Source organism: Danio aesculapii, chromosome 7, assembly GCF_903798145.1.
Source record: "Danio aesculapii chromosome 7, fDanAes4.1, whole genome shotgun sequence".
In the NCBI taxonomy this organism is placed as follows: domain Eukaryota; kingdom Metazoa; phylum Chordata; class Actinopteri; order Cypriniformes; family Danionidae; genus Danio; species Danio aesculapii.
In genome coordinates, this window is record NC_079441.1 from 31,751,948 (window position 1) to 31,763,981 (window position 12,034).

At 36.4% G+C, this 12,034-nt stretch overlaps 1 protein-coding gene across 2 annotated transcripts in view; it reads right to left on the bottom strand.

Annotated features, from left to right (window-relative positions):
* Positions 1 to 12,034, bottom strand: part of itga11a (integrin, alpha 11a) — an 80,578-nt gene that overhangs the window by 3,203 nt on the left and 65,341 nt on the right. For both annotated transcript variants that reach the window (XM_056461641.1, XM_056461643.1), the window contains exons 17-27: positions 11,342 to 11,481; positions 10,953 to 11,063; positions 9,420 to 9,505; positions 8,615 to 8,819; positions 8,371 to 8,469; positions 3,966 to 4,042; positions 3,205 to 3,288; positions 3,034 to 3,124; positions 2,844 to 2,957; positions 1,422 to 1,505; positions 586 to 696 (exon numbers count right to left, since the gene is read on the bottom strand). In XM_056461641.1, the coding sequence (XP_056317616.1) occupies positions 586 to 696; positions 1,422 to 1,505; positions 2,844 to 2,957; positions 3,034 to 3,124; positions 3,205 to 3,288; positions 3,966 to 4,042; positions 8,371 to 8,469; positions 8,615 to 8,819; positions 9,420 to 9,505; positions 10,953 to 11,063; positions 11,342 to 11,481 (1,202 nt within the window). The remainder of the gene's footprint in view (positions 1 to 585; positions 697 to 1,421; positions 1,506 to 2,843; positions 2,958 to 3,033; positions 3,125 to 3,204; positions 3,289 to 3,965; positions 4,043 to 8,370; positions 8,470 to 8,614; positions 8,820 to 9,419; positions 9,506 to 10,952; positions 11,064 to 11,341; positions 11,482 to 12,034) is intronic.

Consider the following 12,034-nt stretch of genomic DNA (forward strand, 5'->3'; position numbering starts at 1 on the left):
GTCCCAAAGACCGCACTATTATGTCTTTCTTTTCTTTTTCATTCTTTTATAAGCTGTTTGTGAATATGTTTTTATCTGTTTTAATCATTTAAATTTTTTTTCTTGTTTCTTTTATTCCTGTTTATGTAAAACACTTTGAATTGCCATTGTGTATGAAATGTGCTATATAAACAAACTTGCCTTGCCTAAAAAAAATCTCAGTGCAAATTTAAGTTTTCTGAACAAACTGATAACTTTTTCAGGTATTTTTGGTGTGGAAATACTTTATATTTAAATCATTTTCTAAACATTTTTTTCTGTGTAACTGTAAATTCAAAGCATCTGATTTTTTGTTTTTGAAAGACAGAGGAATGAAAACATAACTTTTAGCTGAACCAGATTTAGTTACCATATCCCTGCATGTACCATTTAACGTCTTCTCTCTAATTACTGCTCTAGTCAGAGTTTAGCGTTGGTTTATGAAGATCCTCCTCTTGAGCAAAGCCTTCATGCTGTGTGTGAACACTGTGCTCTGATGTCAAACTCTTCCCACACTGCACTACTTCATCTACATCAGACTGTTATTTCAGTGTCATAGTTGCTCACCGCATGCAGTGCATCAGTACGGAGGGATCCACCGATCTTTACGCTGACGTCTCTGTAGGAAGGCAGATTGACGGTGCACTGCACTGGCACTGCCAAGGTGTTTGTGTAGTTCTGTGCATAGAAACAAGAAACATTTCACTCTAAATCAAATGACCTTACTAATGAAACCCAGCTGCTTGTGGTGGGAATCTGACATAAATTACAAAATTCTTCACCTCAGACCTGAAAATCTTCAAAAACACAATAACATTTTTAGAACCATAGATGAACTATTAACCTCAAATAATCAGCTTTATTTATGGCACAAGTTATTACACAAAAATGGCTTTATTCAGGCAGTATAAACCAGCTATTTTGCAGAGAAGTGCTTTATGGTTGTGGATTAAATCAACAAGTGTAAAAGCCCCTAAATCAGGCAAACCGTAAAGCCCCTTAAAGGAATAGTTTGGCCAAAAATTAAAATTCTGTCATTATTTACTCCCCCTTCACTTGTTCAAACCCTATTTGAGTTTATTTCTTCTGTTGAACACAAAAGAAGATATTTTGAATAAGGCTGGTCGCTGCCACCCATTGACTTCAATAGAACTTTTTTCCTATATGGAAGTCAATGGGTGCCAGCGACCAGCAATTTTAATTTGTGTGTGTGTGTGTGTGTTACGCAGAAGAAAAAAGTCATAAAATTAACAAAAAAACAGGAGGGTAAATAATGAGGTAATTTATCATTTTTTGGCGAACTATCCCTTTAACAGCACAAAGCAGATTTTTATAAAGTGCTAGTCTGAAATGGGATGCACATTTTATCATGCACTATAAAGTTAAGCAGAGAGAGTCTTTACCAGGCGTGATGTTCGTGAGAGGTCTTCTGGAGAGGCCCGACTGTGAGCCACATGCTGAGGGGGGATACACTGACTTCCCCCTACCTGATGGACAAAGGCACATAGAGCTATTAATAATGAAAACACTCAAATCTATTAAAACTCTAAAGCAGGGGTGCCCAAACTTTTTCTTACGAAAGGCAAAAAACCAAACCCTGATTGAGGGCCATGGGCCGAAGGTAAACATGTCCAACAGTATTAAATATGATAATTTCCTCATTCATTTCAAAATAAAGAGAAAACATTACTTCAGTCATATTAACTAATGCATTATATGTTTTTTAGCATTTTACAATGCACATTTTATAATGAAAACATAGCAATTCCATTTATGACACAAAGGAGTTTTTAATGCCGAGCTGTACCTGCCTTTGCCTTCATTTGCTCACAAAGGACTTCTGAACCATACTCTATTGAGCATTTAAAACAAATTGAATTAATTTACACCATTTATTTGAATCATCTGTTTTTAGTAGCTTAACAATAAAACAAACCAACGAAAGGTTACGTTAATTAAGAAATAACAATGTCTATTAAAGGCAGTAGATTCTCCCTCCCTTCTCTGAAGGCATGGCGGGCCAATTTAAAGGTAACCATGGGCCAGCTTTGGCCTGCGGGCCCTAGTTCGGCATCTCTGTTCTAAACACTATTAATATTATTCATGTAGCTCAAACAATAGAGCATGGCATTGGCAACACCAAAGTAACGGGTTTAATCCCAGGACATCCTTGAACTGGTAAAACATACACCTGAATGATATACTGTTTTGTCTTTTCAAATGCATTTCTGTTGTTATGATTTTGAATCTGTCATATTTCTTCTTTTGGTTTTCAATTCATTCTTTGCTCCCTTTGTTCACGTGTCCTGTATTATCATTTGTAGCCACAGTAACTGATTACTGTATGTGCACTTGTTTCATGTTACCGTACGTTCCTTGTTTTTTGTGTATTTATGCCCATAATGTTTTTTTTGTTTGTTTGTTTTTTTGCAGTGATGACATAAAAGAACCCACTTAGACCCCTTAAAGAAACTTTCAGATAATGGTTTTAAATATATTAAATAAATAGATATATTTTTTTTTGTTAAAGAAATTTTATTAATCAAAATAAAAGTAATAATAGCAACCTTTTTAACTATCATTGTAGATCACTGATTTATTAAAATGACTAAACAATTAAAATTTCATTTAATTTATAAACCGTTTAAAACAAACTTGATGTCCTCATACTGTATTGAATTATAGTCTGCAGAGATAATTCCAGCATCCCAGAGATTTTCTGTGAAATCTGTTAACTCAAATCTGCTGACTTTTCCAGACTTTGAATCTGGATAAATCTTTGGGCAAAAGAAAATAAACATTTTGAGGAAGATCCTCCTGCTCACCTGGTCAATATGGAAATCTCTGATCTGCAGGAGTTGATTCCCATTTTTTGTGACCTCAGGGATTGCAATGTAGAGTTGCAAATCTTGGATTGGAAAATAACCAAGGTTCTGGATCTGTGATGCATAGAGGAAACATTTTTAAAACAAGTTTATTCTAACTTTAGTTTGTGATAGCAGAATTGTACCTCACCTGAAAGGTAAAGTTGAATGGGGGGTTGAAATCATCTGATTTCTCTAGAGAGAGGTCAGGTTTAAGCTCATATCGGGTCGGGTAAAAATCCCTGGGGGAATTAAAATATGTTGTATTTATCAAAATTCACACAACCACCATCTATCGTCAGCAATCACATGTATAGCTTACCTAGTGAAGAGCAGATCAGCCTCATACTTCAGATTGTAGAAAATGTCATTGAAGTTATCATAGAGGATGACTTCTTCTCCCTCACTGCAGACACATGACAACAACATGAGAAACCTCACAGGCTTTTACACTCACCCTGTAATTCACTGTGACACTTGGCTGAGAAAAAGAACATTCCAGCTCAGCATCATCAGTGTTCAGGAGCCAACATTTCAGACCATCGTGCAATTTTCTAGGCCACATTGAGCAGATTTCCCTCTGAGTCCAGCCATTTCGTAGTCATCCATGTGTTCATTTTATTTTGTGATGCACGGGATAAAAGTGACATGATTTTTGAGCAATAAATGTGTTTTTTTTTTATAATTATTTTTTGGGGGGTTTCACCTTTATTGTATAGGACAGAGGAGAGTATTGACAGGAAAGTGTGGGGAGCAGAGAGAGAGAAAGGATCGGCATAGGACCGCGAGGTGGGAATTGAACTCAGGTCGCCGTGAACACCGGAGTGCATATGTCAACGCACTAACCACTATACCACTGGCGCCAACCAACTAAATGTTTTAAAGGAAATGGAATGCATGCAATAGTACATAATCGAAAACTTTAAATCATACATTTCAAAGTAAAAATTCTTAATTGCAGTTTTGCTATTTCATATATTTTTAATTGCATTGTAATGTTCCATTTGACACATCTCAAAAATAATGCAATGATATTTTCTTAGACTGAGCACAATTGGCTGCTGAATGTTTGCTGTGTCTTACCTAGTAACCTCCAGTATGATCTGTACGTGATCCAACAGCACCGAGTGACTGAATTCAAATTCCAAACGAAATACAACCTGCAGAATTAGAGACAGAGTCCTTTTCATTTTAACAGCCACGTGACAGCAACATAAATGATGGTCTATGTGTGTTAATATATTTTTAGACCTCCAAAGCCAAAGCTTTGGCAGAGGATTTAGGAGTAAATCCAGCAATAACTAGTCTTAAGCTGGAGGCCTCAAAGTCAAACTGACTGAAGATTTCATAGCAAGACTAGAGAGAACTGATGACAGAAATAATGCTCAGTATATGTTGCACAGACTGTTTATTCCACTTTAGAAGTCATTGATGTATCATCAGTAGCCATGGGTATTGGTATTGTTTTGCTGTAAATGTTTTTGTGTTGGGGCAACACAATGGCTCAGTGGTTAGCACTGTCGCCTTACAGCAAGAAGGCCGCTGGTTCGAGCCCTGGTTGGGTCAGTTGGCATTTCTGTGTGAAGTATATTCTCCCTGTGTTGGAGTGGGTTTCCTCTGCGTGCTCCGGTTACCTTCACAGTCCAAAGACATGCAGAATAGGTTAATAAGCTAAATTGCCCTGTATGTGTGGGTGTGAATGCAAGTGTATGGGTGTTTCCGCTGCATAAAACATATGCTGGATATGTTGGTGGTTCATTCCGCGGTGGCGACCCCTGGTTAATAAAGGGACTAAGTCAAAAAGAAAATGAATGAATGAATGAAATTGTTCGTAGCGTATGCATGTGAATGTGAGAGTGTATTGGTGTTTCCCAGTACAGGGTTGCAGCTGGAAGGGCATCCGCTGTGTAAAACATGTGCTGAATAAGTTGGCAGTTCATTTTACTGTGACAACCCCTGAATAAAGGGACTAAGCCAAAAGAAAATAGAATGAATGAATGAATGTTTTTGTTTTGCATGCTATAAATCACCAAGCACCCTAGTTTCACTATCATTTAAAGGGATAGTCCAATCAAAAAAAAAAAAAATTCTGTCATCATTTTCTCATTCTCCACTTGTTTCAAAATCTTTTTATTGAATGCAAAGGACATTTTTTAAAATGCTAACACCAAAAAGTTGATGTTTTCCTTCCTTTGTAGAAAAAATACCATGGAAGTCAATGGCTACCGATTTTAAACAACATTCTTCACAGTGTTTCCTCTAGGATTTTTTCCAGCTGTGGCGGCAGGCCTTTTTTACACAGATCTACCAACTACCTGTGGCGTTATTTCAATGACAAATGTCGTGAGCGCAGTATTAGAAGCCGAGATCGCATTTATGTAATAGCCTACGAGCATGCGGATCTCTTTGCTTGCGCGCCGATTTCCTCTGCTCGTGCACAAAACTTCTTGCACGCCCCCTCAAATATAAGCCGCTTTAAGAGCGCGTTGATCTTCTTGTGCGCTTTCAAATAAACACTGCTGAGGTGCGATTTAGTGCGTTTATGTAACGAGTATGTCTCCAACATTTTTTAGATTTGCTAGGAATATTTATGAATGTCACCAACAGACCTACAGAGTGCCATTAATGCGTCCTGAAGTAAAGTGAAACGGCTATACGTTGTGTTTGCTGGCCACACGCATCACGCACCTGTCACAGTCAGCCAGTCGGTCAGTTAGCACGTAACCTTAAAGGGTTAAATAAATGATGCACAGCAGGGTTACAGAAAAGTTTGTGCTGTTATAATTCACTTACCCTTTAATACATTTTAGTGCAATTATCACCCGCTATTAAAAAAATTAAATGTTTCGAATGAGCAGCTGTAATTAGCCGTGGCGGGATGAATTTTGGCGTGGCGCCCTGCCGTGGAAGAATGAATGTTGTGGAAACCATGCTTCAAAATATGTTCTAAATTTAATAAATTTAAACTCAGGCAGGTTTTCAGAAACTTGAGGTAATAATGAGCACATTTTAAAAAAAAAACACCAGCTAAGTGATAATGGACATTTCAGTCTCGGTTCATGAACAGAATGTACTGGAAAAATTCAGCTATTTTCTAGGCTGATATGGTTTTGAATTATATTCACAAAGGCACAATGATATTACGCAGCACCTGTAAATGGTCCCCAGCCCCTTGTGCCATCATTATTGCACCATTATCTGCATATTATCATTTTCACCTGCTGCAGTCATAGTATGCCAGCAAAGTTCCTTGAGTGTTATAGGAAAATTATTGAATCTCTTTGGTCATTTTTAAGCAAGATGCTAATGGTCCAATCCGATTCAATGATCTATGCTAAGCTAAGCTAAATATGCTCCAACCATCAAAACTCAACTGTTTAACTGTGAGGGAGTCTATTTTCAAAAAAGTTAGAGTGTTCTTTTAAAGCACAGGAGTTGGCTTTTGATTTTATTCTCGCTTAAAGAAACTGAAGCACTTGGACACAGTTTTAGCTACGTGGGCAAACTGTTCATTCTCCCTTAGTGAGCAGTGGCAAAACGCAGCATGGAAAATCATTTTTATGTGCTCTCCTTCTGAGTGCTCCTCTTTTATTCCCTTTCACCCCGTCTCAAACTGTTCGGAGCTGAACCAGGCTCCCACGTGGGCCCATAAAATCTCTCCTTGTAGCCACAAGTGTAGCACCAGTGACCCCCAAACCTCAAGAAAATGAATCAGGACTCTGTGAGAAGCTGCTGACCGATTCCTGACAAAGCAGTGCCATTGCGCAGGACAGTCCAGGCCGCATGATTGATGGCTTTCGCTCTGTATGGATGTAGTAAACGGTAAGCGGTATTCTTGCGTTACATTCCTGCTTCGTGTTTTTCTTTTTCTGAAGAGGCCTGAAGACAAGCTCAGGGGTCAAACCAAGAAAAAGATGCTAAGTGAATCATTCTGTGACTTCAGGGTGCTGGAGACTTGTTACATATGTTTATGTCTCTTGCAACATTCCAGATGTAAAGATGACAGTTTCTGAGGTAATGTGAGGAAGTCTATAGGATTTTTGACTGCATGGTTAGAGAACTGACCCTCTACATGCCCAATATAACTCAAGCATAACTGAAAAACAAACTAATGTCATATGGTTTAGATTTGAAGGCTTGAAAACAGCTTCCAGAAGAGTTTGGTTCAGCTGGTAAACACCTTTGAGGCATTACTGGTTTGTGGTGATGACACGGTAGGTGGGTGTGGCTCTGAGTATCTGCTTTTTGGACAAGATAAGCATTTTAGTCCATTGTGACCGTCAAGGTGTTTTTTCTCCATGTTTAATGCGAAAGCTGCAAATCTGTATAAAGTACTCAACAAATAACCACAATGTGCCTGGGCTAGAGTGCTGAATCCACATCGCTATAATGAGGTGCTTTCTCAACTGCTCTACATTTTATTTTGTTTATTTTGTTAATGAGAAAAGAAAGCACCACACATATTAACATATTAATCTATTCTAAATCCTAAAGAACAAAAAGGAATTTTACTGTGAGTATATAGGGTCCTTAAATGCCTAAAGATGCTTAACATGCTTATAAAAATCCTCACATTAGGATTATGCATAATATAATATATGTGCGATAATAGGACTTAGTGAATTTCAGTAGTGCAAACATTTTTTTTAGGAGTTAAAAGGTTTTATTCTTGCTGCTCATTATTATTAATTATTTTATTTAATTATATAGTAAATTAACTAAATATGGTAAATATAATTAAGTAAATATAGTAAATTGCACAAAAGTATCTGCTAAATGACTAAATCGAGGATGAAATGCAGGGGTGACCGTGCTTTCGCAGTAACTGGTCCTACCTTGTGGAATGTTCTGCCCCTCTGTATTAGATCTATTTCATCTCAGTCTGTTTTTAAATCTAGGTTTACTTTTTGATTTGGCATTTTATTAGTGAGAATTGTTTGTTTTAACTATATTTTTATATCTTTCTCTTTGTTATTTGTATTGTGTAGTGTTATTTGTATTTGTATTGTGTTAATTGTATTAAGACAATTATCACTGTTAGTAGCTAGTTCATAGTGAGAACTGGTCCCAAAACTATAGTGTGACCATGTTTTTAGCACTTGTAATAACACTAACAAATATTTCTTAAGCAGCAAAACAGCATATAAAGATGATTTCTGAAGGATAAAGTGACACTAATGACTGAAGTAACTGAATATTCAGCTTTGTCATCACATGATTAAATAACTTTTTTAAATAGCAATTTAAACAATCCTAAACTTTAATAATATTTCACAATATTACTGTTTTAATCTATTTTTAATCAAATAAATTTGTAACTTTGTAAAAATAGGTCAAAAATAAAACTTGTATATAAATTTGTAGTATAGTTATCTTTGCAGAAAAATGCTTTATTCAATTGTCAGTGTAATTATTTTAAATTATTCAAAATATTTCTGAGGATTCAGTGTAAATGTTTTATGTGTAAATTATGAATATGTCAACTCACCTGTGACTTTGCTCTCATAAAGGGTTCACTGATGTTGCAGGATTTCTCATATTTCCGCTTGTTCTCGTTACGGCAGTCTATATGTATATCAGAGTTATCCTACAAATAGAGACGACCCCATTCAGCTTACAGTAACAATTACTAATGCATATGGATTTATAAAATATGAATCCAAACAATGAATGACTGAGTTAATCATTTTAAAAGGCCAAACAAGCAAAGATGAGATAGAGTGATGTTGTACCTTCACTATAAGGCTGGAGAAGCGTAGATTTTGAGTGTAAGTGATGTTAAGCTTGGCTCCATATGCATTCTCTCCTCTGTTTTCTAGACGTACATCCACTACCATCTTCCTCCTGGATCCCTCTATAATGCGTTCAGAAGGGTCTGTTGACGTGTGACCCTGACATAAGAGACTGGCAGCTCGAAACGGCTGCCCACAGAACTGCCTGTAGAGAAAGGTCGTTTGATGATTTCCAAATATCTAATTAATTTTATTAAACTTTTAGAATTACCATATTTTATCCATAATATAGATTATGGAAGATAAAAACTGTAGTTAATAGTTCCATTTAAAAAATACAACATGCAAATAAAAAGCAGTCAGCCTTTCTGATTTTTTGCGACCCTTGTAGTGATTACGTTATATTAAAGACACAGCAGATTGATTTTTTGGCACCAGGTTAAAGTTTCTGACACCTTTATGGCACTTGCGTGCATTAAAATATAAATACAGGCCACAACTGAACATGGAGGATGGTCTCCAAATGGCGTTCTTCAAAATTAAATGATGAATAAACTTGGGTTTATTGGTATGTGTGCCGTTGTGTGCAAGGTTTATATATTTACAACCACCTCAGAGGATATTGGGGGTCGTGAGTCGCTGGCATTGTAATTTTGGAGGTTACACGCTGAAAAGTTTGGGAACCCCTTAGCTAGCATTCTGTGTGTGTGTGTGTGTGTGTGTGTGTGTGTGTGTGTGTGTGTGTGTGTGCGCGTGCGTGTGCGTGTGTGTGTGTGAGTGTGTGTGTGTGTGTGTGTTATCTTACTGGCGATTCATTAGATCAGTCTGAGCTTGTAACACCAAGTCTGGAACACAATGGTCGTCTTCATCACAACCGTTCCAAAAGGGAAGCTGGTAAAAAACAGAAAATTGAAAGACATTAGAAAAAAGGTCTTAGTCCTTTTATTAATCTGGGGTCACCACATGTTTTACATAGCAAATGCCTTTCCAGCTGCAACCCATCACTGGGAAACATCCATACACACTCATTCACACAAATACACAATGGACAATTTGGCTTACCCAATTGACTTGTACCGCATGTCTATGGACTTGTGGCGGAAACCGGAGCACCCGGCAGAAACCCAGGCAAACATGACACAGAAATGCCAACTGACCCAGCCGCATTTTAAATTTCAGTTCCATCAAACGTTTCAAAAGCAATCCAACAATGCAAAATGTTACAGCTGTCTACAATTTTTGTAGAATTTTTTTTATTATTAATGGCAATATAAAACATATAGAGTTGAAGTCAGAATTATTAGCACCCATGTTAATTGTTTTCCTCAATTTCTGTTTAACGGAGAGAAGATTTTTTCAACACATTTCTAAACATAATAGTTTTAATAATTCATTTCTAATAACTGATCAATTTTATCTTTGCCATGATGACAGTAAATAATATTTGACTAGATATTTTTCAAGACACTTAACAAGGTTAATTAGGTTAACTAGGCAGGTTAGGGTAATTAGGCAATTTATTGTATGATGATGGTTTGTTTTGTAGACAGTCGAAAAAAAGCTTAAAGGGTTAATAATTTTGACCCTAAAATTGTTCATAAAAAATTAAAAACTGCTTTTATTCTAGCTGAATTAAAACAAATGAGACTTTCTTCAGAAGAAAAAATATCATCAGACATACTGTTAAAATTTCCTTGCTCTGTTAAACATAATTTGGGAAATAATTAAAAAAGAAAAAAAATTTAAAGGGGGGCTAATAATTCTGACTTCATCTATAGGTCAAAACTCTAATATGGAAGTGAAAAATAAGGTTTGTCTATTAGCAGTGGGACATAAATAACAGTGTTACTTTCGTCCCCACTCTTGCCCTTTAAACCTGATTTACTTTTAAACTGAAAAACTCAGAGATTTCAAACTCAAGCATGTGTTATTGCACTAAATAACCTGTAAATTGATCATTAATGGGACACATAAAAAAGCGAAACACTTGTTGTAATAATGAAAAAAGAACCGCTTCAATAATTGACTTTTTGCATTTAAAAACAGAAATTTGGAGCTAACTGCGGGACATGGTCCCAAAATTACTTGTTTGGTAGCTCCATCAAGGGTTGCTTGCTAAAAGTGCTGTCATAGCCTGGTAATCAAATGTTATCAGGGTTTCGAGAAAATTGCTTAGTTACTTTCGTCTCCACTCTCCCCTTTTGTTTTACATTGTTAAGTCTATTTTATTAAGTAAAGTTGACACATTACTTGCTTGTGTGTTTTTGATATTTAAAAAAATTTGACGATGTGTGTTAATGATGTTACCAAAAGTTTCCTTTGCCCTGCAGACACTCACCTGTGTTTTCACAGTCGTTGGCCAGCCATCATCCAGAACTGGGCCATGATACAGGTCCAAAAGCTCCGTCTCTACAGTGAATATAATTGGCCTGGCGTAGTCTGTAGTTTCCTGTATCAACATTACAATATCATAAATCTCTCACTCTAAATATATATCGCTATAAAAGAGTAAACTGGAAGAATATGATCTGCTGTTGTAATGCTAGAAAGTGAAGTTATTAAAAAAGGAATGCTGCAATTGCAGTGGAAAATCGGAACGAACAATTGAATGAATTGTTATTATAGTTGGCCATCATTGATGATCATGCTAGAATTATCAGGGATTTTAAAAGCAATGCAAATGAATCTTTATGCTACTTTGGTGACCTGAGTAAAGTGAGAGCTAACCATGACGTGGAAGTAGATGTGATCACAGGTCTCCTCTCCAGGAAGCAGTGTGAGGTTTTGTGGCTGCTGGCGATCTGGGTCATCAAATACAGCCCGAGGGTTGAAGCGCTTCTCCTCAAAGAAAGCACTGTATCTAAGAGCTAGGAGACGTTGAAGGAAATAACTTTAGAACATTACAGTATATATTTGCAGTATACAACAACTAGGGCTGCAAGATACTGTAAAAATATGTAATGCTGTTGTTGGCCTTGCGATAACAATATTTCTTACAATATAAAATTTCCCTAGAAAAAAATGCTATTTTTATTAGCTATGTTTTAAAATCTTTTTTGTATTTTATGATATTAAAATAAACAGGTAAAATCATTTTTCAGTTCGCTAACATTTTATTTTGATGGTCCATTTGAGTATTAGTAGACTGTCTGCTTAATAATATCTGTTGATTCTGCTGCTAAACAGACTATAATTAACTGACTATAAGAAACTTTGCAAGTACATGTCAACTTACCCTAACCCCAACCTAACAGTCTACTTATTGACTTAACACACCCCACAAAAACTCTTCCACACCCCTCACTGCACACCATCAATATGTAGCATGCATTGCACTTTAACCAATCCATACTTAAAACAATACTGCCTACAACTATGTGTACACCTATTCATTGTACATATTGCTGTCAACACTGCCAA